General features: G+C 38.8%; 1 protein-coding gene across 3 annotated transcripts; it reads right to left on the minus strand.

Annotated features, from left to right (window-relative positions):
- Positions 1–4,978: 4,978 nt before the first annotated feature.
- Positions 4,979–26,856, minus strand: LOC148346977 (progranulin-like). 3 transcript variants are annotated; one of them, XM_088323910.1, is made up of 12 exons: positions 26,721–26,856; positions 26,574–26,622; positions 19,390–19,533; positions 18,978–19,097; positions 17,233–17,337; positions 15,658–15,814; positions 13,352–13,443; positions 11,276–11,488; positions 9,580–9,813; positions 8,254–8,487; positions 6,910–7,110; positions 4,979–5,270 (listed from the first exon to the last, which is right to left on the minus strand). In XM_088323910.1, exons 2-12 carry the CDS (start codon positions 26,574–26,576, stop codon positions 5,172–5,174), a joined length of 1,602 nt encoding a protein of 533 aa, XP_088180036.1. In that variant the 5' UTR covers positions 26,577–26,622; positions 26,721–26,856; the 3' UTR covers positions 4,979–5,171. The 3 variants fall into 3 exon arrangements, with proteins under 3 accessions (XP_088180036.1, XP_088180035.1, XP_088180037.1); XM_088323909.1 differs by having other exon boundaries at positions 26,574–26,852; XM_088323911.1 differs by having other exon boundaries at positions 13,352–13,440; positions 26,574–26,851.
- Between the last annotated feature and the right edge of the window lie 392 nt (positions 26,857–27,248).

The following is a 27,248-nucleotide window of genomic DNA, read 5'->3' on the forward strand; positions in this document are numbered from 1 at the left end:
TTCTGTCCGGTATCTTGCCCCAATCTCCAATATTGATCCCGTCTGTCCCCTCCTGTATTTACACATGTGTCCCGTATCGATCCCATCTGTTCTATCTGGCCTCGATCTCGTCGGCCTCTGACTTCTCTGTCTCACTTCTTCCGCCCAGCGATCGCCGCATCCTTGGCGTTTGTGTTCACGCGCATGACTGCCCCGTTACAGTAAAATAAAGCTTGTGTGAATACGTTACGCAACTGGGTCCTCCCTTCTGTGCGGGTTCTGACATTGTCATTGATATCTTGATACTTTTTCACGTACATTTTAAAACAAGGAAAAAGAGTCTCAGTGTCATCACCACCCTAAAGAAGCGCTCAACACTGAGAAAATACAAATCTTGCGGGTTTTATTGTAAATTGTGTTTGCTGGAAATGTTATTGTACTACTTTTCATTCCACTATTAATACAATTACGCCAATCCGCCAAACACTACCTTGTAAATATTTTTGCTTATTTATCCAGACAGTATTTCATCTTATTTTTCTCTTTCTTACATGTTTACCCTTAAGTGCCATGTAGAATCTCGTTAAAAACAATTGTTACTATGTTGTTTTCAATGACAATAAAAACAATTTAATTTAACTTGGGGGACCTTTCACTGTTTTTTTTTCTAGGCCAGGGTCCGGCTATCAGCGGCTCTGGAGCCGCATACTGCTCGTCAGCGCTCCATAGTGGCTCCCTGGCGCTTTTTCAAAAATGTTTGATAATGGAAAATGATATGGTTTCTGTAAGACAAACATCACACAAACATTCTGAAGGTTTTCGAATAAATATATACACAGTATGTGTTGCTTGACTCACAAGGCTTATACAAAGCTTTTTTTGAGCCAATATGGCTCTGTCAACATTTTGGGTTGCCAACCCCTGAGCCAGCTACATCAATGATGAAAAGCAGCAATGACGAGATGTAAAGTCTTCACAATGTTTTTCCAAGGACATTGAGCAACCACTCTCAAAATTTAGACTTAGATCAGGCAAATAAAACATGTGGCTCGTGGGCCGGACCCAGGCCATTGGATCATTTAATCCAGCCGGTCATAAATTTCTGACCAAAAAAGAAGAGAGTCTCTCGATCATTTCTAACAAATTATAATTCTTAAAATAAATGTACACCAAATGCTTTGCCGGCTTGAGGGCAGTAAAGAGTATACTCTCAGCCTTAACAGAAGGTTTGATCTGATGTAGTCTAGTCTTTGCCCATGCACCCCAAAACTCATTTTGTATTTCGTTTTTATTCATTTCAAACCAAAATCATGTATTCTACTTGAGTTTTTATTGCGTGGTGAGTTGGTTCAGGTGTAAAACTGCATTAATTCAACTGTGTAAATAAACCAGTTAACGCATTTAATTCAAAACATAAAAAAAAACCCAAACAATATCTTGTGAATATGTGTTGTGTTTAGAAAATATTCCTCATCATTCGTGATCATAACACTTGGGGTAGGTTACCAGTATAGGCTGAATGATATAGAATAATACTGAAAACCCTACAGTGAGCTAAAAAAATTGAGTTTACCTTCTTGTACTGATCCAGCCCCTGAGCCAAAAGAGTTTGATATCCCTGACTTACCTTGTGTCGATCCTCAAGGTTGGGTCAGAGAAGCTGCAGGTGGGGGTTTTTGTGTGTACCCCAGACAAGTCCAGTAGGCAGATTTTGGGGTGCTGTTGTTCACAAGGGTCTGGATGTTTCTTTGTGGGTCAAGTGTTGACTCACCGTTTCCTGACTACCATCAAGGCCTGCCATTGGCTCAACCAAGTTTTGACGCGTTAAAAAAGCTAGCCCGCCCCCCAAAAGCTTTTTTGGACCCCCAGTGTTACTGATACTTATGTGTGTTCTCTCCCTGGCAACACGCAAAAGGGACTTGTTGGGGTCCGTGCATGTGTTGTGGGGAGTAGTGGACCAACGGAAATTCTCAAGTTCCCTTCAATGCCAGTATATTGTCGCTCTGCTCAGTTGTTAAGTCGCTCCGGATCTTATTGGTTTCAGTTAATCTAAGTCTATTTAAGCTATGGATATAACATTTAGAGTTAGTTGGCCCAGGTGACCGTATCCAAGTGTCCTTGAGCAAGACACCAGATCCAAGACTGGCAGCGGCCCACCACTAATGTGTGACTGTAATACTGTACGTTCGAATGTGCTTGGAGCTTACGGTTTATGTCAATGAACATTGTGAGGCGAGTGTTGAGCGCATTCCTGGAAGACAGTGATTAGTTACAGTTACTTAATTTAAAGGTAATTTAGTTAACACCTGGATTACTGAAACTAAAAATGTCATGATTGCCCATTGCCCTCACTTGTGCCTGCTCGTTTGGCGCCAGCTGCTGCTTGTTGCCTGATTGGTTCCCCTCTTATTTAAACTCAGTACTCTCATTCACCCCTTGTCAGTCCGTCAACGAAGCTCCACACTTGCAAGGCAAGCATTTTGACTATGGCTCCCGTTCTGTTCCCGAACTATCCTGTATCCTGTATAAATCCCATCTGTCCCGTATCGATCCCTGATCCAAGCCCCGTCATCCTATATCGATCCCGTCTGTCCCGTCCTGTCCGGTATCCTGCTCGTTATCTATCCCGTCTGTCCCATATCCTGTATCGACCCCTGATCCAAGCCCCGTCATCCTGTATCCTGTTTCCGGTATCGAACCCATCTGTCCCGTCCTGTCCGGAATCCTGCTCTTTATCGATCCAGTCTGTCCCGTATCTTGTATCGATCCCTGATCCAAGCCCCATCATCCTGTTTCCTGTATGATCCATGTACATCCAATGAGTGGAGGCAGTTAAGTCTTCATTTTTCTTAGGTTGTGCAATTTTGAGAGCTTGTAAACAAAAACTTAGCCAAGACGCTGCATATCCATTTTGTCTCTGGGCTTTAAATTACTCAAAATTCTCCATTTCTGGGTACTGTCCAAAACGAATTTTCCCAGGAATGGTGTATTAAAAAATTGTTTTACAAAAAAAAATGTCACATTTCAGCACTTTTAAATTGTTAATACAAATGTAGAAATACTTTTATTGTTGCAAATATTGAACACTGATCTTTATACCATATTTGTGCGATGTCATATATTGTTGCTGTTTTGTTTGCATTTTTTAAAAGTAATAACATTTTCGAAGAACCACTATTAAGATTAAAATAAAATTGTCACTCTTAAATGCTACTAGGGAAAATACGAAATCTGACATTTTTGTATTCATTCTGAAAATAAAACTTTCATTGTCAGCTTAGTATAATAACCTAGTAATATAATAAGAATTTTTAATTTAAAATTGCACATTTAAGCGGTAGCCCTTAGTGCTAATAGCAAATAAGAGTACTTTTAGCCTTAAAAAAAAGTTGGTGACCTCTGCTTTAGATCTATTTAGTAAAATAGTTCTTTGCTCCCTTAATGCTCTACGGGTGTATGTGAGATTGTGAGTTATGTGATTGATGGCAAACTCTATTCATATTACATGAACATCATCGGAATGTGTGTCAACGAACAAATCAGGATAAACCGGTCGGCAGCACTTCGTTTGTCTCGCATATTTTCTAATGCAGCCTCGACTTCTCATCAACCGTTTCAATCAAAATCCTCAGTAAGACAATTCCCCCATGTCACAAAATAAAGATCATGTGGTATTTGGGTGGAAGAGCTTACAATTGTGAGAAATGAAGTCAATTCATGTTTATTTTTATTGCTCTTTTATCACAAGAGTTCTCAAATGGCTGTACACAATACAGACTACCATTTCATAATCCCCTGATCCAAAACCTACATGAGGTAAAATAAATACTCAAAAATCTCAGCATAAGGGAAATGAAAAAACTTTGAGAATTTGACTTATTTGTGCGTTTGAATATGTCAGGAAATTCCATATTACGGAGTCATGTCTAACCGTGTAGTCAAAATTTTTGTTGGCATTGTGATATAGCTAAAATATCCTAATCACCAATGACCTGCTTTTAGGACTTGCTTAGTCATCATGCACATGGCACCCAATTACTGTTATAATTGCAAAACTGTCTACTTTATTTAGCTTCTGACATTTATTTCGTTTTCTGTCGAGTCGTATGAGGTCAATGAATGCCGGGTGTTTGGTGACGTCCTCACCTTAAAGCCTCTGTAGACATTGTTTAATGCGAACAAAAAACAGAGCCAAGAGCGTAGCAGCAAGATGCCAGACAAACAGGGCGGCGACTCCTAGGTGCACTATATAAAAGAAATACAAATTTCTCTGATTTAAAAAAAAAAAAAAAAATTAACATTGGTATGATAGTTCATTGGCGGCGCAGTGGTTAGCGCGTGTGCGGCACAGTTCTGAGGTCATGAGATCAAACCTTCCGGTGTTAAGGTTGCATGTTCTCCCTGTGCTTGCGTGGGTTTCCTCCCAGATTCCAAAAACATGTGTTGCAAGTTAACTGGCTGGTCCAAATTGTCCCTAGGTGTGAATAAGCGAGTGAGTTGTCTGTCTCTGTGCCCTGCGGCTGGCTGGCGACCATTTCAGGGTGTCCCCTCCCCACTGCCAGACGAAAGCTGGGATGGGCTCCAGCACCCCCGCGACCCTACTGAGGATAAGCGGTGCAGATAATTGATGCATGGATAAAGTTAATTGTACCACTGAGAAGCACTAAATATTACACACTGTCCCTTCAATATGTGCAGATCGGCACTGATGTTGAACTGAGGCTTGAAGGACAACGGATACACCTCGCAAACAACTTTTCATGTGTTAGACGTGTATTACTTGACCATGATCATAAAACAAAATGTGGCTGCATTTGTTTCACCCGTCACAGAGTTGAACGTGCTTATAAATTATTTTCCCAGAAACCATGTTCAAAACAGTTTGTGTTCAGAAAACCGAAGGCTAAAGTCAGACAATAGAATCTGACTTGCTATAATTGGATTTTTCAACTCGCATATATGGTCTTTCGTGATTGATCGAAGGCAATTGTTCTAGGCAAACTTTTCAAAGACAAAACAAATTTTATTGAAACGATTAAAAACACAAGCAGAAGCCGATTCGACGTGATCAATCTTGCAGTTGAATCCATCTTGAAGCAGTTTAATTCAAGGGGGCCTTCGTTTTGCAACCGCCAGATCTTTTCATAAGGTGTCCTGACAGGAAGGGCCGAGGGTCAAACTTCAAGGGGTCGCTACGGGGCCCATGTTTGTGTCGTCCGTATGCAGCCGCCGCTCGGGTCACATGAGTAATGAGCGGGGCAGCAGTGCTTCATGTCAGCGCAGCAAACCGCCTGTGGACACAAAAGTGCCATCAGGACAAACCCACACCACGTGGTCACCATATTGGATGTGGAAGATATGTTCGATATATTTAACAACAGAGCTTAGTTTTTACCAACTACTCATCATTTAGCAAACACTACAGCCAGTAATACAGTCTTTAAAGTGGGTTTATCCTGGAATGCCATTTCTCAATATGTTATTATCGATGACAATAAAAACAATTTGAATTCTGTTACACACTGTCACTGGAAAAGGTGGGTCGTTAGTTTAAGAGTGTACTCAAAGGGACACTGTAGTGCTTGGCACCTCCTGGTGGTAAAAAAACGTCATGTAAAAAACAAAAACAAAAAACCCATATTGATTTAAATAGGTACATTGTGTTATATTTGACCACCGAATGGCATTGTATTGTCTAATGTGAAGGAAAACCAGTGCCAAATGAACACGGTGTAACAGCAAGATGCGAGAAAGACATGGAATGGAGTCTGATATGCAAAATACAAATTCCTTGACCTATGAATATTAACATCAATTAACATTGGTATAATAGTTCATGTTCTTTTGCCTATTATTCAATCCATTGCTTTTTGAGTTTTTTGTTACACTACAAGGCACTAAATATTACACACTGTCCCTTTGAAAAAAAACCAAGTTAACTCATTCAGTGCCATAAAAACGTTTTAGAAGCATTGTCCCTGAGTGCCAAAATGTAAAAATATGTTTTCTAAAAAAAAAAAAAAAAACATTTTAAATGATTTTGCGCTGCTGATCAGTATGTATCAAGCCACTGGGAATGGATTCGGTATGATACATCACCACTAAATTGCTGAATTGGCTTTTATCATATTTTTGTTCACACATCAGGGAGGCCCCACCTCTTCGTGTTGTTTTGCTTCCTCTATCCAGCGATTTAAAGTGTACGTGTTTCCCCCGAGTGACCGAAATTGTATGATCACATCACCAGAAAAATCGAGCACTGAAAAGTTCTTGCAAAATCCAAAGTTGCAAAGTTTAGTGTTATTGCAATAGTAAATACCAAATTGACCTTGTGTTTATGGAAAGCATATTTTAGATATTGGAGGAATCACAAATTCAAAATAAAATGCACTAAAGTGAAAGTTGTGTTTTGGCTGCACAGATCACGGCCGCTATTGGGAAATGTGAAGCACAATGTAAAGCGCTTTGGGAAGTCATTGACTTGAAAAGCGCTATATAAATGCAGATCATTTCATTTCATTTCATAAATGCATTTCTTGGAAAGGAGAATTTTTCAGGAAACTGCAATGTTCAATAGTTGTTTGCTAAAGAATAGTAAAGACTAGAAACATTTTTAATGAAAGATAAGGGTTGACGCTTCCATTTTGATATGTTCTATGCCTATATAGCTACAGAATTAAATATTATGCAGGCCTTCAAAAAATGAGTCAAAATGGCAAAAATTGATTGTCACATTGAAGAGAAACGTTTGGCATTAAATCAATTAAACATCAAATGAATTGTATTCAGCACTGATTCAAAAATATTATTATATAAGCATCATGTTCATTTTGTACAAAACAGCGATATAAAAATCTAAAGACATTAACTCAAACACCCATGCTATGCAGGGCAGTAGTAAGTCAAGATCAGATGTCAAGTGGGACGTACCAGGGCGGAGGGGCAGCAGGCCCATTGAGAGGCGGAGCTCCGACAGCAAGTCTCTTCCTTGCTGCATGCAAAGGTGGCAGCGGCGTCGCAGGGGACCATGGTTGCAGCTTGGAGGGCGGCCGGCTTCTCACATGTTCCAGTCGCCATGTTGCACGTATAGCCTTGCGGGCAGCAATGCTCATGGTCCTCGCAGCACACAGCCTGAGTGTCAGTACAGGTATTTTCAAATGCTTAAAAATGCTAAATGGGAGACACTAGTACATGGTTTTTCCATACAATCTACCCATCTATCTCCACAAAAATATATAAATATATATAATGCATTTTTAAAACAGCTAGTCTCATCTTTGTTATCTTTCACTGTGATGTCATCGGAGTAACACCAGCACCCTAGAAAAGTTTTGGTAGTTTTCGGAGAATACTCTGGCGTTGTGTCGCAATTGGATGCAAAAAATGGTACAACAAAGGGCGAGCAGCAAAAATGAAGACTTACTGACAAAAATGACAAATGGCCGGCAAACTGGGATATTCAACGAAAGGTAGCTGCAGCCTTTGTGAAAAAACGCAAAGCTGGCCAAGACACACGCAGTGAGCAGCCAGGCTAACCAGGAACCAACAACAAAAAGCGGCAATGGCAATGTCGGTGAACACAAAGCCAGGAATAAACAAACCAAAGGCCTCGGCAAAACCAGCGCTAATGCAATGCTAACCAGCCAAATAAAACACAGTGGGCAGCCAACGACGGCCAGACAAGAGCAAACAAAACGGGAAAGCCCTCAGCAGCCCCCACGCTAACGGCGAGTTACCTGGACAAAATTATATCGACCGCGACATACGCAGCAAAAAACACAAACGAAAAGCCACCATCGTCTCTCTAAAAGGAGGCAAAGGCAAACAAGGAACGCACAAAGTAATGGCATCAGGTTAACTTTCTCCACGTATCTTTGGGTGGTCAAAACAAGCAACCGACAAAACAGTCATTAGGACCCGGGCGACAAAGTAAGCGGAGCTTCAATTTTTCTCCAAGAAGAAATGAGCTGTATGCAATCTTTGTTCACTACAATCATGGTCTGTAACAGAGCTGGAACCACAAGTTATGTTAATGGGATTCGCCATTTTGAAAGAACTATGTTCCTACGATGACATCACAGCTCTAGAGGAAACACCCTAAGTTGTTCAATTTTAAGGCTAAATTTCTTGAGTCCCCTGGGGCGTAGAATATTTTGTAACTTATTTGCATAATTGTGAGGAGTAACACGACACGTTCAATGCCTAGTTGAAAAAACTAACCTAGTCACAAATCTACTACACTACCCAACCTTATGACGTGAAAAGGGTCCGTACCTTGACAAGCGGGCAACACCCCCACTCTCCGGTGGTCAATTTGCAGCATGTGGTACCCGCTGCGCAACTGCTCTTGTCATCGCACTTTATGTCAGTGGTGGCTAGCAGGCGGGTGACGGCCGGGATTTTGGAAAGCCAGGGGACTACGTCGGCACCTCGGGAGCACGACGAGCGGTGCGGCTGGCATGTGTGCCCGGCGGGGCAGCAGTGGTCTCCATCCTGGCAGCAAACAGCCTGAGGGCATCAAGCACATATGCTGTTATTTAAAGTAAAATGGGGACAATGAGAACATTATGAAGGATCAAAAATCAATACCGCCGACGTTGAAAAAAGATAAATTGGTCTGTTTTTGTCAAAATTGTTCATTTAACGCATAGCAGAAGACAAGTAGTAGGTTTGATAGAACTTTATTCAATATTGACAATATTTCAAGTTTTTCACCTAAAAAATAAGTCATCAATTTATATATTCGAATTGAACATCCGTGGAAGTTATCTTTCAAATACGCTAAACAGAAATGTCAGGTTGCTGAAGTTTCCTTAAACCCCGAGGAACAATAACAAGAGAATCCAATTTGGTCCATTATTGCAGCAACCACAAATGACAACGGCACAAAAGGTCTGTGTTACAATGTGGCAGCATTCTAAACGGTATGGTTGCCCTGGCGCTGTTGGCTAGAAGTATAGGGCTCATAGTCGTGTTTTCATTCGGCGCAGTAGTAAATATGTGCTCATCTTTGTAATCATCATCATCTTGAATGGTCACATGATTCAAAGATGTAAACAACTCAAAAGCAGAAAATAAAATATATATACAACAAAATAGCCTAAAATAGTGTCATAATTATATTTAACTGTCTTTACGCAAGCCATCTATACCACCGGTGGTCCAGTGCTTTGACAACTAAGGCGATCTTGGACCTGTTAAGATTGTTGTGACGTGCACGACAAAGTTTATGTTCCGTGGACATTGAACCAACTGTTTGTTATTTGGTTCTTTATTTCTTAGTGTTATTTTCTAAAATTTGTTCTGTGAAGAATCTAGTGATTTGGTTATTATTTACTTTCTGTCTTCTGTTATTTGATAGTGGCTTTCTGGAAAGCAATACATTATGAAATGTAGGGACTCCTGCAATTGTCACACCTTTTCTGAGGATTCCACGAACTGACCCAGACAACTCGTAAGAAAAGGGGAGAGTGATGTGGCCCTCAAGTGAAAAACTTTGGTGAACCCTAACATTGAGCATCAGAACAAACACCCACACACGAATAAAAGAGGCAAGTGGGCTCCGAGTGACAGGGCAGACACCAGGCAGAGTAAAATCACCTGTGGAAGTGGGCAGCATCCCCACTTTCCAGTCTTTTTCATGAAGCAACAGCTGGTGCCTTTTGGACAGCCAGTGTGCTTGTCGCAGGGGTCGACGCCTGTCGTCACGGCGGCAGTCTTAGCCAGCATAGGAAAGGGCGGTGCTGCACCGGATGGGTCATCGCAGGTCTCCGCCTCCAGGTTGCAGTGTTTCCCGTGGGGGCAGCAGTGGGCACCGTCGTCACAGCACACAGCCTAGATGCCACCAAAATAGAGGCAAGATCTTAAGCTTGGGCCCAACCTGAAATTTGGGTCTGGTCTGGCCTAAAATGGCAATTATTAATTCGGGCTTCTCCTTTGCAGACTTTTTTTTTTTAATTATCTACACTTGGCTCGCATCAGTCATAGTTCTTAGTTTAATTTTCTTAATGGAGAATCCGTGCAATCGTTTGACCAATTCATTCCTTTGTATTCTGACTTGGCGTCCCTGTCTGTAGGCTACTTTGAGCTAAAGGGGGACGGAATTTTACGCACATGTGAATCTTCCACAATGAAAAACAAAATAAGAAGGCAATTTAAAAAAAACACATGAAAATTCGGGTTTGCTCCCTCAAATCAAGTCAATTTGTCAGGCTTCAATACTTTTGCAGTTGGAGTCAGGCTGGATTTATAAGGTCCTATCTTACCTCTACACCAAGGGTCGAGAACCTATGTCTCTTTTTGTGTGTACATCCGACTCAGAAATAAAATGGAAATCACAATAACTTACGGCATTGTTACATTTACAGCCAATTTTAGCACATGCAATGCCAGGACATCACCGATGTCACAAATGCTTCGGTCAAGTATATATAGGGCACAGTTTCAACTACTTTACAGCCAAGGTGTTACACCAACAGACCCTGTTTTGTCCATATGTTTCTAAAGAATCCTTTGTATGGAAGCTCATTTAACAATCTATGTGCACTGTAAAGACACTTTATGATGAAAACCCACAGAACAAACTGTACACTTGCAAAAACTCCAGCAAAGCACCCAGAGCAATTTGACTAGTAAGTAATAGGAAAAGGCGAAGCAATACACACAAGTCAAGCAATTCCTTTCCCCCCTGCACAGCGCAATCTTCACCTGTCTGCAGAGTGCTTATTTGGTTTTAGTGCATTTTTATTCAATTAAGTTAAAATGTATTTTTCATTGTACCCATTTTTCTGGCGTTAATTATAATTTGCCACAACATTAAATCACGTTCAAGCAGATTTAAAAGTAATAATTATCCGATAATAATTTCAATTGTCAGCAACTAGTCAACTATTAATATAGTAAGCCCTACTTTTATGGAGCTTGCATGTTCTCGCTGTGCCCTGGGCACTTCAGTTTTCTCCCACATTCCAAAAATATGGCTATAATGGGCACAGCCCAGCAACCCCGTGACCCTTGATCGGATACGTAGTTCAGAAAATAAATGGTGATTTTGGTGTGATGTTACGAGGACATCTAAACGTTCCACATGGCTACTCCGTGGATTTACGCTCTTTATTACTGTTGTTATTACAATAAGTGTTATAATTAAAGTTATTATCAACGTTATTATGCTAAAATACTACAAACATGTCAAATGCCATTCATGGCTGTAAAAAATACTGTCAAACAAGGAGCTGGTCTGTGGTATAGAAAAGGTTGCCGAACACTAGGCTGCCGTGCCGGGCAGCGTCCTCACCTCCTTGAGTGGGCAACAGGCCCAATTTCCGGCAGAGTCGCGGCAGCACGTGTACGTGCCGGGACACACCGTGGACTTGTCACACTTTGTGTTGGGGGGCGAGGAGGCCCCGATCCTGGTGGCGGGGATGGAGGGGTTGTCGCATGTGCCGGCGGATACGTTGCACACGGTGGCATGAGGACAGCAGTGAAAGCCGTCCGAGCAGCATGTGGCCTGCAAAGGCACATTGTATAAAAAAGTAAACTCATATTAATCACTCACTTGAGTCGATTGAATTATAGGAAATACAAAAATTTAAACAATCAAAATAAAACTATTATTCTACTTTTTCTCATGAACTAATTAGAGGGAAAATACTTTATCATTGGTATTGGATTGCTACATAGAAAAGTCATAGAAAATCAATATTAATCGATTCTTGATACCCAGCCGTATCATGAGAAGCGGTTAGGAAAATGCATACATTTATGTGGTGAAAAAATACATATTTGATGTGAGAAAGCATTTTTAAAATATGTAACCAACATATAGCCTCATGTCAGAGAAAAACCCCGCCAAATGTATCCAATTAACCACATGAGAGTGAAGTAGCTGGTTTTTTTCAACGACTAAAGGTGCTGGAGTGGGTTCGTTTACATTAGTGGGTAGAACAAGACTGGTGAACAAAGCAAGACCAGTTCCTGTTCAGTTTTTATTATTATGTTTTTTTTACAATTTTGTTTTTGGGGTAATTTTTTGTCTCCTCATAATAATTTGACCACGTTTTGTGTTACCTTGCATACAGGTTCGAATCCCCATTTCTGTATTAAATACAACATCGCTCAAAAAATTAGGGTTGCTGAGAAATGACCTTTTAAGGAAAAGCAGTTATTTAAAATAAAGGTAACATGAAACTAATCAGAAATACACACCATCAGTTGTAAACGTTATGAATGACTATTTTAGCTGAAAAGGTCTGTTTTTAATGCGATATCTATTTAAGTGAATAGAGGCCTACTTCCAGAAATCCATCCATCCATTATCTGCACCGCTTATCCTCAGTAGGGTTGCGGGGGTGCTGGAGCCCATCCTAACTATCTTCGGGCAGTGGGCAGGGAACACCCTAAACTGGTTGCCAACCAGTCGCAGGGCACACAGACACGGACAACTCACTCGCTCATTCACACCTAGGGACAATTTGGACCGGCCAATCAACCTGACATGCATGTTTTTGGAATGTGGGAGGAAACCGGAGTGCCCAGAGGAAACCCACGCAAGCACGGGGAGAACATGCAAACTCCACACAGGAGGTTTGATCTCATGAACGCAGAACTGTGCCGCACACGCGCCAACCACTGTGCCGCCGTGTTGCCCACTTCCAGAAACGCTCTCTCCAATATTCTAATAGTAAATTGCGTATGCTAATTGCTTTGGGAGGCTAACCTTTTCCAATGATGTTAGCACATCTGAAAACACTTTAGCCTGTTAGGAAAACTGTAAAACTGACCTTCCTTTGAGCCAGTCAATCATCTGATGCATCACATTCGTGGGTGTGATTCATCATTCAAACTGGCCAGAAAAAGAGAACTTTGAGTAAAACCAGACAGTCTACTGTTGATCTAAGAAGTGGAGGCAATTCAATGCGAGAAATTGCCAAGAAACAGAAGATCTCCTACATCGGTGTACTACTGTCAGGACAGCACAGAAAGGCTCTAACAAGAGTAGAATAAGAAGTGGGAGGCCGCTCTGCAAACAAGAGGACAAGTACATTAGTCTGTAATTTGAGAATTCGACCTCAACTAGGAGTTTTGATAGATAGTATCCGTAAAATATCAGGTTTCAAAATTCACAGTGAAAGGGGGACTTCGGAGATGCTGGCCTTCAAGGCAGAGTGGCAAAGAAAAACCCATATGTGAGACTGACCAACAAAAGGAAGAGATTAGTATGGGCAAAAGAACAGACATTGGACAACTAGTTCCATAAATAAAAGGTGTGACTATCATGGAAAACACAAAATTGTTGAGGTGGCCCCAAACTTATGAACAGTAGTGTACACGCATGTGCTGGAAGATGTCACTGTTTGGGCAAGCGCCTTACATCAGGCATGGGGCAGCATCCATATTCGCCAGAGTTCAGTTTGCAGCACGTGGACTCGTCCGGACACGATGACTGCTTGTCAGGACACTCTACTGACCCGCAAAGACACAAAAAAAAATTATAATTAGGCACAAGAAATCCAAACAAGGAATGCACTGAGCACCAAAAAAATTGTAAGGTAAGAAACAAACTGCCTCCTTAGGTTTTTCTTTTACTCAATTACTGCTAGGAGCATGAAGTTGGTTGACTGAATTAGCTACAGCTGATTTATCTTGAGTCTTTTTTCAGGAAGTAGGCCTGTAGCTATTGAACAACAGACACGAGTAGATACAGGCAAAGCATTTTTAAACGACGCACAGGGGTTTCAAGAGCTCCATCCCTCAAGATGATGTTATATTATAAAAATAAGTCACTGAAAATGTCACTATCACAAGAGTTTTCTAGCTGTATTAAGCGTATTAGTTAATCATCACATTGTTACTTAAATACAGCACTTTGATAATCACATTATTTTAGTTTTTGTAAATGCACATCATATCTATCCACATATTTTAGTGAAGAAATTACTTGCTCATCAGTGTACTTTCAATGGCCTTATCGCATAACCATGAAGACTCAGCAATGTGTAGTACTAATCTTGTACAGGGAGTTCCTGTTGTTTAGCTCTGAAATGTGAAGTGAGGTCCTAATTGAGAGTGTCATGCTGCATGTAAAACTTTTTCATTATAAGAGAAGCACCCAAAACATTCTTGCATGCTTTTGGTGGGAGAACTCATCTCCATCAATTGGTCCAAAGTGCACTCTGATTTTACCTTTATTTTGAAACCTTGAAAAAAATAGAGCTGGAGAGAAGCAATGTAGTTGAGGACATTTATTCAAAGTCCGAACACTCGTTCTGGTCCCTGAAAAGAACCCGCGGCGAGACATCGGAATGTCCTTGACCGTCAGTGATTACACTGTGAGAATTTCACATGCATATCAGACTTGATACATCGTCTGTTTACATGAGTTGCCTTGTGATGTTCTTATTTTTCCTGTAGTCCATCCATTTTCCTCATTTGTCCATGAAATGGTTCTCCTGTATTATTATTTGAAATGTCATCCTCTCCATTACAAATAATTCATCCAGAGTGCACAACCACTGCTCCACCATGGGGTTTTTTTGTTGGTACCATAGTCTTGTTATTACTTTTTTGCTAGCTGTTAAAAGAAGTTTTACCAGGTTTTCATCTTTTGTTCTGTAATATTTCTTCTGTTAGATTCCCCAGATAGAGCGCGCTAAATGTTTTGGGTATCCTTTATCCCAAAATTTTCTTTAAAAGAAGCCATTATTTGTTTCAGTAGTCTTGTATTTTTGGACACAGCCAAAATGTGTGCGAGTGGTCAACGTCTTCCTCTCCACATTCTCTGCAGCATGGCTGTTAAACCTCCAGAATGTCAGGACCAGAACAGGAGGAGGACCCAGATGCGTAACGCTACTCACAGGTTTATTGAGACAGAGGAAAATCAGTGCTAGTGATCCGGTGCTCGCTGGACGAGGGAAGCAAGCCGCTCACGGGATCGGAGCGTGTTCTGATTGCGGAAGTGGATTTTACAGAGCGGGAGATTGTAGCGTGGTTAGACGGGAAAAACAGTTTGTTAGCCGGGATGAGAGATCAGAACGTGGTCAGGGTCAAAAAACGGGTCGTTAGCCGGGACGGGAGATCAGAACGTGGTCGAAAAACTGGTTGTAGCCGGAGACAAACGGGGAAATCGGGAACGGACGAGTGGAAAATGGGTGACAAAACAGGACCGACAGGTGTCAGAGTAAAAAATGCTTGCCTTTTGTAAACAAAGGTTAGCTGACAGACCGACAAAGGGAGGGTGAAAGCACTGAGCTTAAGTAGGAGGGGAGAACAATCAGGTAACAAGCAGCAGCTGGCACCAAACGAGCGGGCACAGATGAATGTAATGAGTAATCATGACACAGAAAATTTCTCTCAATTTTGGGGGTAATAAAAAGAAAATACGATCAGGTTCTTCCCGTTGAATTCCCTCAGAATCTGGGAGTAGTGGATGTGCACTGTGTTTTACAGATATTCCACCACTCGTCTGTTATTTTTGAATCCATCTCCTTTTAATATAGCGTGATGAATGCCCACTACGTGCCATCAAACATACATAGCAATAACATATTAACTTATTATTTAAAAAAACAAAAACAAAAAAAAAACATTAGTAGTGTTCAACGCCAACCACCAACAAAAAAAGTAACTCTAAGCTTCAAACAGGTTGGTGACACAGTCCTAAAACTTCTATTGACATACCAATCGATTGAGTCCTCGCTGGAGTCCTGGCAGGAAGTTTGATCATTAAGGGTTGCCAACCTCTCCAGTCTCTGCCATCCGAAATGCATCTGGACTGGGCCAAATCGCAGGCCGTTCCCTCGGGACAACAGTGACGCTTGTCGTCACAGCACACCGCCTGCAGGATGAGCCTGAAGGTTAGCCGCGTGCTTAACTAACTGCACTGGCGACTAGGAATGCAAGGATTAGTCAACTTTGTCGACAAAAATGGATAACAGAAATAGTCGCCAATGATTGTCGACTATTGTCGCCAGACACTTGATTTTAAACAGAGAAGCATATCTGCATGGATGTAAACTTGCTAAGATCCGCTTACGCGCAGTAGTTTCTTTTTTGAGCACGAACATAAACATACAGAAATGGCGGTGTCAACATCAACTGCGGGTACCAAAACATCTTAAGTTTTGGAGCATTTTAGCTTGGATACGGCCAATCAAAAGACTACTTGCAACATTTAAAAAGTAGACCTTGTGTATCATGGCGGTAGCTCAGTGATGCATAAAAAACATGTAAAGAGCACGTCGGACAGTTGAACAAAAGAGCCTGACTTGCCTCGGTAAGAATCAAGTAACATTCAAGCAAATACGGTTTGGATGCCATGCATTGTACATTTCATACGCATATATTTCACTATCAAAGAGAGCTTGAACGTCATGCCCGTGACCCCTGGTTTGAATACGCCTTGACTGTGTCTGACAAACGTATATGAACTTGAATGCATGCAGTCTGAAGAACAAACCTCAGTTGTTAAAACGGTTTGACTTCAAACTGTTGAGAATTGTTAATATTTTCATTACAGAATGGGTTTATCTCTCTACTGAATGAGCCTAATTGGTGTTAGATAGGGAATTTTCTTTTCTTTTTTGTGCAAATCTGAAGTATATTAATATAAAGGATTATTTTTCATTGTACCCATTTTTCCTGCGTTATCATTTTCCACATTATCTACTTCATGCTTAACTTAAAGGTTGGGTGCGTAGTTTGCGGTGTCCTTAAAAAGTTTAAAATTAAATATGTTGTGATAACAATTCCCGACTGTGCTCAAAGAGCCTTTATACACATTTCTTGGTCGCGCCTATCTGCTTCTATCTTATTTTCATCATCTGTGTTCCGGCCACAGAGCACCTTAGGCTGGAGAACAGGCGAAAAAGGGGTTGGAGCGGAGAGTGATTTGACGCGTGTAGTTGTTTTCTTTTATTCTAAGATGATAATGCTGAAAGAAAGTGACTTTCTAAGAATAAAGTCCAAATGCCAACCCAAACAAAAAAAGATGGAAAAAAGAAGAGTTTATTTGAGCGCAACGAAGTAAGACACGTACGTGCACGCGGCACACAAGCAGCTGCAATGATGATGATGATGAAGATTTCAGCCAGAAGATGCGTGAGCAAGTAGAATATTTTAAAGTTACATACACTGCCTTTAAGGAAAAATATATAATCATTACATTATTCGACTAATCGTTTCAATAGTCGCCGACTAATCAACTATTAAAATAGTTGTTAGTTTCAGCCCCACTAGCGACAAGTGATGCATCACCTTAGTTAACGGACAGCACCCCCATGAGGTGTCGGGAAGCTGGCAGCACGTTGTGGCGTCCGGACACTCAGAGTGCTGGTCCGGGCACAACACGGCTGATGGTCTCTGAAAACACAAAAAAATAGCTTTTGTACAACATTTTCCTTAAATATCTTAGTTTAGAGTACAATTAGAACCATGCCAGAATCAATAAATCTTCCTTCCCTTATTTGTTAGCATTATGCATAATGTGATTCTAACTGTTAGAATCACTCCAACATATGAAGGGTAATTTGGCCCTAAAGATATATTTTTGCATAAAGTTGGAATTACAATTAGGTGTAGTACGAGTTTTTCGGACATCAAGGTTACCGATGAAGAAAATAACCTAAATAACATGCACTAAATGATAAGAATAAAGAGTAGAACTTTGAGAATTCTCACAATTATTCATTGACGTGGAAGTTTGTTTCCTTCAGTATCTATTTTAGTTATTGATTCAATATCTCCTGACAAAAAGTAGATTATATTAAAAGGTAGGGTGTGTCATTTGAGCCGTCTTTAAAAAAGTTAAAATTACAGTTCAAAGAGCCTTTATGATAGTTTTCACACTGCACCTAGCCGTTTTTATCTAAATGTTCCAGTACGCGCAACACATTAGGTAGAAGGAAGGCGTGGAGGGGAGGCTTAGAGTGACTTTAAACTCGTCATCAGTTTTTTGTTAGCCTAGCATGAAAATTATAGGAGAAAGAAAAGGCCCATTTCAAATACAGTCCAAACGCCAACCAAAAACTTTATTCGAGCACATCTAACAAATTGCTCGTACTTGATGAATGAGCTGCAATCACAACTTTAACCCAAGAGTTGGTGGCAGAGCGAAACAATGTTTCAAATTCCAGACAGCACCTTTAAGTAATCCTAGACGATTTTGGATATAGTGATTTTTTTTTTTCTTTATTCTTTATTTTGTCATAGATCAACGCCACATGATTTTGTAGAAATATCATTGATATTAATCATAATTGTTTTCAGTACAAGTATCAGCCTGCAAATTTTTTTATTGTGACAGGCCCACTGTGCAGTTTTTAGATGATAAATATTGGAGTTACGGTATCAATATATAAAAGAAATGCAAATTTCTGAATGCATGATTTTTCTTTAATCAAAATTAACATTAGTATGATAGTTCTTGTATTGTTGCCAAGTATTCAAACCACCGTGTTCTTTCTTACTGAATGATAGTTTTTGGTACCACTAGGAATCACTTGATATTACTACATTTAAAATGATTAATGTCCCTTTAATTATACTGCTTTTACTTTTTCCACATCATGTGGAACTGCTCTTTTTCCTGTCTGTTTTTATTTTGTTGGAGCAGGATTTTATTTTTGGATGGAGAGTTCAATTAAAAAAACTGTCATATAAAAGATAAGAAGATCCCTAAATTCTATGCTGATGTAAGTTCAACTTTTCATAGTTTTTCCCTAATGGATGATATAAAGTCCCTCTAGATCCATGCAATTATGTTATGCTATAACGTTTTGTATTCTACTTTTACATGCAGTTTTAAGATTAAAATTACCCCAAAATTTTGTAAGATTTTATTTAGTCGAAAGTTTTCTTTTGTTTGTGAGCATTGAACAAATGTTGCATTGAAATCATCTCAAAACCTATGCTAATTTTGCTAACCAGTGTGACTTCCCTCATAGATGTTTACATCAAATGTCACTGACATTCCCATGCATATGCTCAAATTGTGTACTCACTTTCTCAGAGGGAAGTGAACTCCAAGGAATAGATATCGTCTTATTGAGACATGTAGTGTGCTGCAGGTCACATACGGTGCCTTCCGGGCAGCAATGGGAGCCGTCCGAGCAGCATACAGCCTATGCCAGACATGGACATAATTTGGTCAGGTTGGTACAGAAGGCATAAGAAATTAAATCCCTTAAGGGTCAGAGGTCCTTGTGTATTAGAGGTTTCCCTTTCTACATGCACACGATTCATCAACAACCTCTGGAGAAACATGTACAACAATCTATTGTATGAGATTCAACTGTGTTTAAAAAGGAAAACCTCAAAACCTGCAGATCTGTGGCCCTCGAGGACCAAATTGTGACACATGTGATATACAGGTTTATTTGCACAGTGCACACATGTGGCCATGGGAAGACTGACGTGAGACAAGGCGCAGCATCCGTACTGTCCCACGGAGTCTTTGCAGCATGTGTTTCCATCCTGGCAGGCGCCATCATCAGGACACACCAGTCCCAAACTCACACCTAGTAGACTGGATGCTAACATGCCCCACCACACCACCGCCTGCAATTGGAAATTTAAGTTAAGTGCCTCCTCCTACTTTCATTTGATGATCAGTTCATTGCAGTGTTGTAACGCTTTCCTGGAACACAGTTACAGTGAAGAAAATATGTATTTGAACACACTGCCACTTTTCCATTTCCCCCACTTAATCATGGAGGGGTCTGAAATTGTTGTCATAGGCACAACCACTGTGAGGGATAAACTAAAAAGAAAAATCCAGAAATCACAATGCAAGATTTTTTTTAACAATTTATTTATGTGATACGGCTGCAAATAAGTATTGGAACACCTGTGACTCATCTAGAATTCTGACACTGAAAGACCTCTTAGTCCGCCCTTCACTCCATGTATCATCCTGAATCAGATGCACCTGTTTGAGGCAGTTAGCTGCATAAAGACACCTGTCCATCCCATACAATCAGTAAGACTTTAATTTGTAACATGGCGAAGACCAAAGACAGAATTGTGCCCTTTCACAAGGCTGGAAAGGGCTATAGAGCAATTGCCAAGCAGCTTGGTTAAAAAAAAAAAAAAAAAAAAAAAAAAACGTCCACTGTTGGAACAATCATTAGAAATTGGAAGAAGCTAAACATGACTGTCAAACCCAATGGGAGTAGAGCCCAGTGCAAGGGGTCACCCTGTAGGGTCTCAATGAGTTTAAGAAAGGTGAGGAATCAGCCCGGAACTACACGACAGGAGTTGGTCAATGACCTGAAAAGAGCTGGGACCACCGTTTCCAAGGTTAGTGTAGGTAATACACAAAGACGTCATGGTTTGAAATCATGCATGGCATAAAAGGTTCCCCTGCTTAAACCAGCACATGCCAAGGCCAGTCTTAAGTTTGCATATAACCATTTGGATGGTCCAGAGGATTCATGGGAGAAAGTGGATGAGACCAAAATAGTAGAATTATGACCAAAACGTTCTATGCCTGATTGGAGGAAGAAGAATGAACAGTATGATCTGAAGAACACCATCCCTACTGTGAAGCATAGGGGGGCTTTTGGGGTGTTTTTCTGCATATGGGACAGGACAAGTGCACTGCATTACAGAGAGGATGATTGGGGCTGTGTGTTGTGAGAGCATTGAAGATTGGTCGTGGCCGGGTCTTCCAACACGACAACGACCCGAAGCACAAAGCCAGGAAAACCAAAAAGTGGGTCTGTAAGATGCATATCAAGGTTCTAGCATGGCCCAGACAGTCTCCAGACCTGAACCCAATCGAAAATGTTTGGACGGAGCTCAAACTCCGTGTTTCCCTAGCGACAGCCCAGAAACCTGACTCGTATATCAAAGATCTGTGTGGAGGAGTGGGCCAAAATCCCTCCTGCAGTGTGTGCAAACCTGGTGAAAGACTACTGGAAATGTTTGACCTCTGTATTAACAAGCAAATGCTACTGTACAAAATATTAAAATTCATTTTCTCAGGTGCTCAAATACTTATTTGCAGCTATATCACACAAATAAATTGTTAAAAATCACGCATTGTGGTTTCTGGATTTTTTAAAAATTTATCACTCTCACAGTGGACATGCACCTACGATGAAAATGTCAGACCCCTCCATGATTTATAAGTGGAAAAAAAATAGGAAAATATCCGGGTGTTCAAATACTTAATTTCTTCATGGTACCTTTCTTGGTAAATGAGTATAGATAGATAGATAGATAGATAGATAGATAGATAGATAGATAGATAGATAGATAGATAGATAGATAGATAGATAGATAGATAGATAGATAGATAGATAGATAGATAGATAGATAGATAGATAGATAGATAGATAGATAGATAGATAGATAGATAGATAGATAGATAGATAGATAGATAGATAGATAGATAGATAGATAGATAGATAGATAGATAGATAGATAGATAGATAGATAGATAGATAGATAGATAGATAGATAGATAGATAGATAGATAGATAGATAGATAGATAGATAGATAGATAGATAGATAGATAGATAGATAGATAGATAGATAGATAGATAGATAGATAGATAGATAGATAGATAGATAGATAGATAGATAGATAGATAGATAGATAGATAGATAGATAGATAGATAGATAGATAGATAGATAGATAGATAGATAGATAGATAGATAGATAGATAGATAGATAGATAGATAGATAGATAGATAGATAGATAGATAGATAGATAGATAGATAGATAGATAGATAGATAGATAGATAGATAGATAGATAGATAGATAGATAGATAGATAGATAGATAGATAGATAGATAGATAGATAGATAGATAGATAGATAGATAGATAGATAGATAGATAGATAGATAGATAGATAGATAGATAGATAGATAGATAGATAGATAGATAGATAGATAGATAGATAGATAGATAGATAGATAGATAGATAGATAGATAGATAGATAGATAGATAGATAGATAGATAGATAGATAGATAGATAGATAGATAGATAGATAGATAGATAGATAGATAGATAGATAGATAGATAGATAGATAGATAGATAGATAGATAGATAGATAGATAGATAGATAGATAGATAGATAGATAGATAGATAGATAGATAGATAGATAGATAGATAGATAGATAGATAGATAGATAGATAGATAGATAGATAGATAGATAGATAGATAGATAGATAGATAGATAGATAGATAGATAGATAGATAGATAGATAGATAGATAGATAGATAGATAGATAGATAGATAGATAGATAGATAGATAGATAGATAGATAGATAGATAGATAGATAGATAGATAGATAGATAGATAGATAGATAGATAGATAGATAGATAGATAGATAGATAGATAGATAGATAGATAGATAGATAGATAGATAGATAGATAGATAGATAGATAGATAGATAGATAGATAGATAGATAGATAGATAGATAGATAGATAGATAGATAGATAGATAGATAGATAGATAGATAGATAGATAGATAGATAGATAGATAGATAGATAGATAGATAGATAGATAGATAGATAGATAGATAGATAGATAGATAGATAGATAGATAGATAGATAGATAGATAGATAGATAGATAGATAGATAGATAGATAGATAGATAGATAGATAGATAGATAGATAGATAGATAGATAGATAGATAGATAGATAGATAGATAGATAGATAGATAGATAGATAGATAGATAGATAGATAGATAGATAGATAGATAGATAGATAGATAGATAGATAGATAGATAGATAGATAGATAGATAGATAGATAGATAGATAGATAGATAGATAGATAGATAGATAGATAGATAGATAGATAGATAGATAGATAGATAGATAGATAGATAGATAGATAGATAGATAGATAGATAGATAGATAGATAGATAGATAGATAGATAGATAGATAGATAGATAGATAGATAGATAGATAGATAGATAGATAGATAGATAGATAGATAGATAGATAGATAGATAGATAGATAGATAGATAGATAGATAGATAGATAGATAGATAGATAGATAGATAGATAGATAGATAGATAGATAGATAGATAGATAGATAGATAGATAGATAGATAGATAGATAGATAGATAGATAGATAGATAGATAGATAGATAGATAGATAGATAGATAGATAGATAGATAGATAGATAGATAGATAGATAGATAGATAGATAGATAGATAGATAGATAGATAGATAGATAGATAGATAGATAGATAGATAGATAGATAGATAGATAGATAGATAGATAGATAGATAGATAGATAGATAGATAGATAGATAGATAGATAGATAGATAGATAGATAGATAGATAGATAGATAGATAGATAGATAGATAGATAGATAGATAGATAGATAGATAGATAGATAGATAGATAGATAGATAGATAGATAGATAGATAGATAGATAGATAGATAGATAGATAGATAGATAGATAGATAGATAGATAGATAGATAGATAGATAGATAGATAGATAGATAGATAGATAGATAGATAGATAGATAGATAGATAGATAGATAGATAGATAGATAGATAGATAGATAGATAGATAGATAGATAGATAGATAGATAGATAGATAGATAGATAGATAGATAGATAGATAGATAGATAGATAGATAGATAGATAGATAGATAGATAGATAGATAGATAGATAGATAGATAGATAGATAGATAGATAGATAGATAGATAGATAGATAGATAGATAGATAGATAGATAGATAGATAGATAGATAGATAGATAGATAGATAGATAGATAGATAGATAGATAGATAGATAGATAGATAGATAGATAGATAGATAGATAGATAGATAGATAGATAGATAGATAGATAGATAGATAGATAGATAGATAGATAGATAGATACTTTAATGCGCTGTTGATGCAATTTTGTAACTCAACGCTCATTACAGTAAGGTGCGGCACTCAGCTTTATTTTAAAATGAGATTATAAATTACAATGTCTTGTCTGTTACTACCTTGCTCATTGAGTATTATACTACACTCACGTCGCCAGAAACAAAACTAACATCGCTTTACTGCCTCTACAGGTTGGTGGAAACATTTTCTTTAATTTCTTTTATTTTAAGACTTTTCTAAGCAGTTTTAGGGGGTTCCTTTTTAGGGTGTTCATTCAATGTGGGTATACACAATAACTTGGAACAAACTAGTTACTTTCAGAGTAAAGTGCTACTTGTGTTTGTCAGTAATTTGGGGGTAACGCAATTACTTTTTAAATGAAGTAACTATTACCTTTACGCTTTTCAATAATGTGTCTAACACACTGATGATGACAACCATTTAATTGTCCTGTCAGTTGCCAGTGCTGTGCCTAAATCTGACCAACCTGCAAAATCTGTCTCCCCTTTGCATGAACGCGCACTACGCTTCTCGCCGCTGCGCTTTCGATATACACGAACGTCATCACCGGAGGCGACCCAATGTAAGTAAATGCAATAATATTCACGGTCATGACTAGTGTTACACTAGTAGGCTTTATTTAGTGTACCACAGTAGCCTTGTTGTAATGCATGTTTATTGTACGTAATTGTTCAGTGATCACTGCAACCAGAGGACCATTGTTAATGAGAAACCTGCCAAAATCCAATTCCCCCTAACTGAGGAGAAACATCTGAGACTTCAAATTCACCATGGTGACATATTGCTACGCAGATGACACTCAACTATATCTTCCGATGGAGGAATCTGCCACACTAAATTGTGAAAATTTGGAGGCCTGCCTTACGGAGATAAAATAATGGAGGTGACTCAACATCTTGCGCCTTAACTCTGAAAAGACCGAAATGTTAGTTATCGGTCCATTTAATGTTGTGACTTGTTCTCAAAAACTGCTCTGCACATTGACAAATGTAATATCACCCAGAGTGACACAGTCAAAAATTTAGTTGTCATATTTGACCCCGATCTGTCCTTTCAAACACAAGTTACGAATATTACTAGAACAGCTTTTTCCATCTTCGCAACATTGCTAAAATTTGCCCTATACCGTCTCAGTCGGATGCGGAGATCATAAATCATGCGTTTGTTACCTCCCGTCTCGATTACTTTAATGCATTACTCTCCGGTCTCCCGAAGTCCAAAATCAAGAGCCTTCAAGCTGGTACAAAATGCTGCAGCGAGGCTTTTAATTAAGACAAGAAAGTTTGATCACATTACCCTTATTTTAGCTAACCTACATTGGCTCCCTGTAGCTTAAGATGTGATTTTAAGGTTCTGTTGTTAATATACAAAATCATGCATGGACGTGTTCCTGATGTCTTTCAGATTTCATTTCTCCCTATGTACAGAGCCTTTGCTCTGAAAATGCTGTTCTACTAGTGATCCCAAGAGCCAAGAAGAGATCCGCAGGTTCGAGAGCGTTCTCCATTCGGGCCCTGGTGCTGTGGAATCTGTGGTCTGTGCAGGCCTTTGAGACTCTTTGTGATTAAGGCCTATGCAAATAAACATGATTTGACAAGTGTAACATAGAAGTCACAAGTCTGTAGCTCAAACAAGGACCACTTTAAGCAGGGGATGATAATTTGGAAACCCCTGCCAAAATCTAACTTCTGAGAGAAAAGTCTGAAACACTTTAAAATCACTGTGGTGACATATACAACAAGGCTACTATAGCACACCAAATAAAGCCTACTTGTGTACAAATGGTCGTGATCGAGGATATTTCAGCGATTACCTACATTGGGTCGCCTCCGGTGTTGTAGACGTTTGCATATAGAGTTGAAATTTGATTGTGGGGTTTTTTTTTTTGTTTTGTTTTTTTTAAATTCTCACAAAATCTGTGTTTTTGTTGCATTACTGTTAAAACTCTGGTACCTCGTTCATTTTTTTAGAATAGAATATACCTTTATTGTCATTGTTACAAAATTTGCGAAGCCATGAACGTGTGCAACTGTCTTTTTCGTTTGGCACTGGACTTCTGTGCTTGCCGTACTTTCAGCTATATCACCTCGTGCTGAAGGTAAGCTGTGCCCAATATCAATTTGGGTAAAAATGCATATTTTGCTAAATACGGGAGCTGCTTTCACAAACTATTTGTGTATATAAATGAATATTAGTTTTGCTAAATGTTGCATAAAATTAAAGTAATGCAGCTTGAAACGCTGATTACTGTGATGCAACATGTTTCAATGCAACCACGCCACGATGTGCGGCATGTTGAGTGATGTCCCGTTTTTGTTTCTATTAATGTCTTAAACGTATGCAGTCGCTCTGACTTCTTTGTATAGTTTTGTTTACTGAATGCAGGCAATCAACCGAGTGACCGTGAACCCTTGTGTCGCGCATGATTGAGGGTCGTTAGACATATGTTTTAATAAACTCATTATATAAAGACTATGATTGCTTTTTTTACATCACGCCAATCAATATTCCTTAATAAATATATTTTACAAATTGACGAGGAGCATAGTTCACGGGAAGTGGACTCGGGTTTAAGCACAATCACAATCAATAATTTTTTAACGATTACCCTTAAGTCCCATTCTAAAGTGCAATACTGATTAGCGCGTTAACTGGTGCCATTTAAACAATAGGGACATTGGAGGTCTACTTACCATAATGATCCGCAGGTGTCAGCTGATCAGTCAGTTCATGCCTTTGTCGCTTGTCAAAGTGTAAACGGTAACAATTAGCTTAGCATTTTAAATGGCTATCTGCCGAGCAAAACTAGTGAAATTGAGAAAGTAAACCGAATTTCTTACCCTCCAACTTGTTAGTTATATGAAAATCGAGTCTTTTCAAAGAAAGACAACTACCGGAGACTTTATCGTTGTCTTAAGATAATATCACTGTTCACGTATCCCTTCAATTCAACTGGGGTCACATGACTCTACAGCACGTGACTTGTTTACCCGATAATTTAAAGAAACACGACACGATTTCGCAACACTTTTGATTTAGAAATCTCCACACTGTCAGTCGAAAAAAAGTTGTTTTTGTTGTTTTTTAATTTCTGCACCAGTTTTGTGTTTGTTTTCTTTTAAAACTTAAATTATCAAAGTTGCCTTAATTGCCAGCAGGGGCGATTTTAGGTTCAAAGCTTTGGGGGTGCTGAGCACCCAGATCTGTGCCAACCGAACAAAAAATGGTCGAAATATAATTAAAATATAATGATAATAGTAAATATAGTACTAGTGTAACGGGTGTAATAATAACTTTTATGTTATTGAAATTCCTGCTAAAATATGTGTATAGTTTTTGGTAAATGTCCTGCAATGCTGAGTCCAACA

Source organism: Urocampus carinirostris, chromosome 19 (genome assembly GCF_059441175.1).
Source record: "Urocampus carinirostris isolate Australia breed hairy pipefish chromosome 19, RoL_Ucar_1.0, whole genome shotgun sequence".
Classification (NCBI taxonomy): domain Eukaryota; kingdom Metazoa; phylum Chordata; class Actinopteri; order Syngnathiformes; family Syngnathidae; genus Urocampus; species Urocampus carinirostris.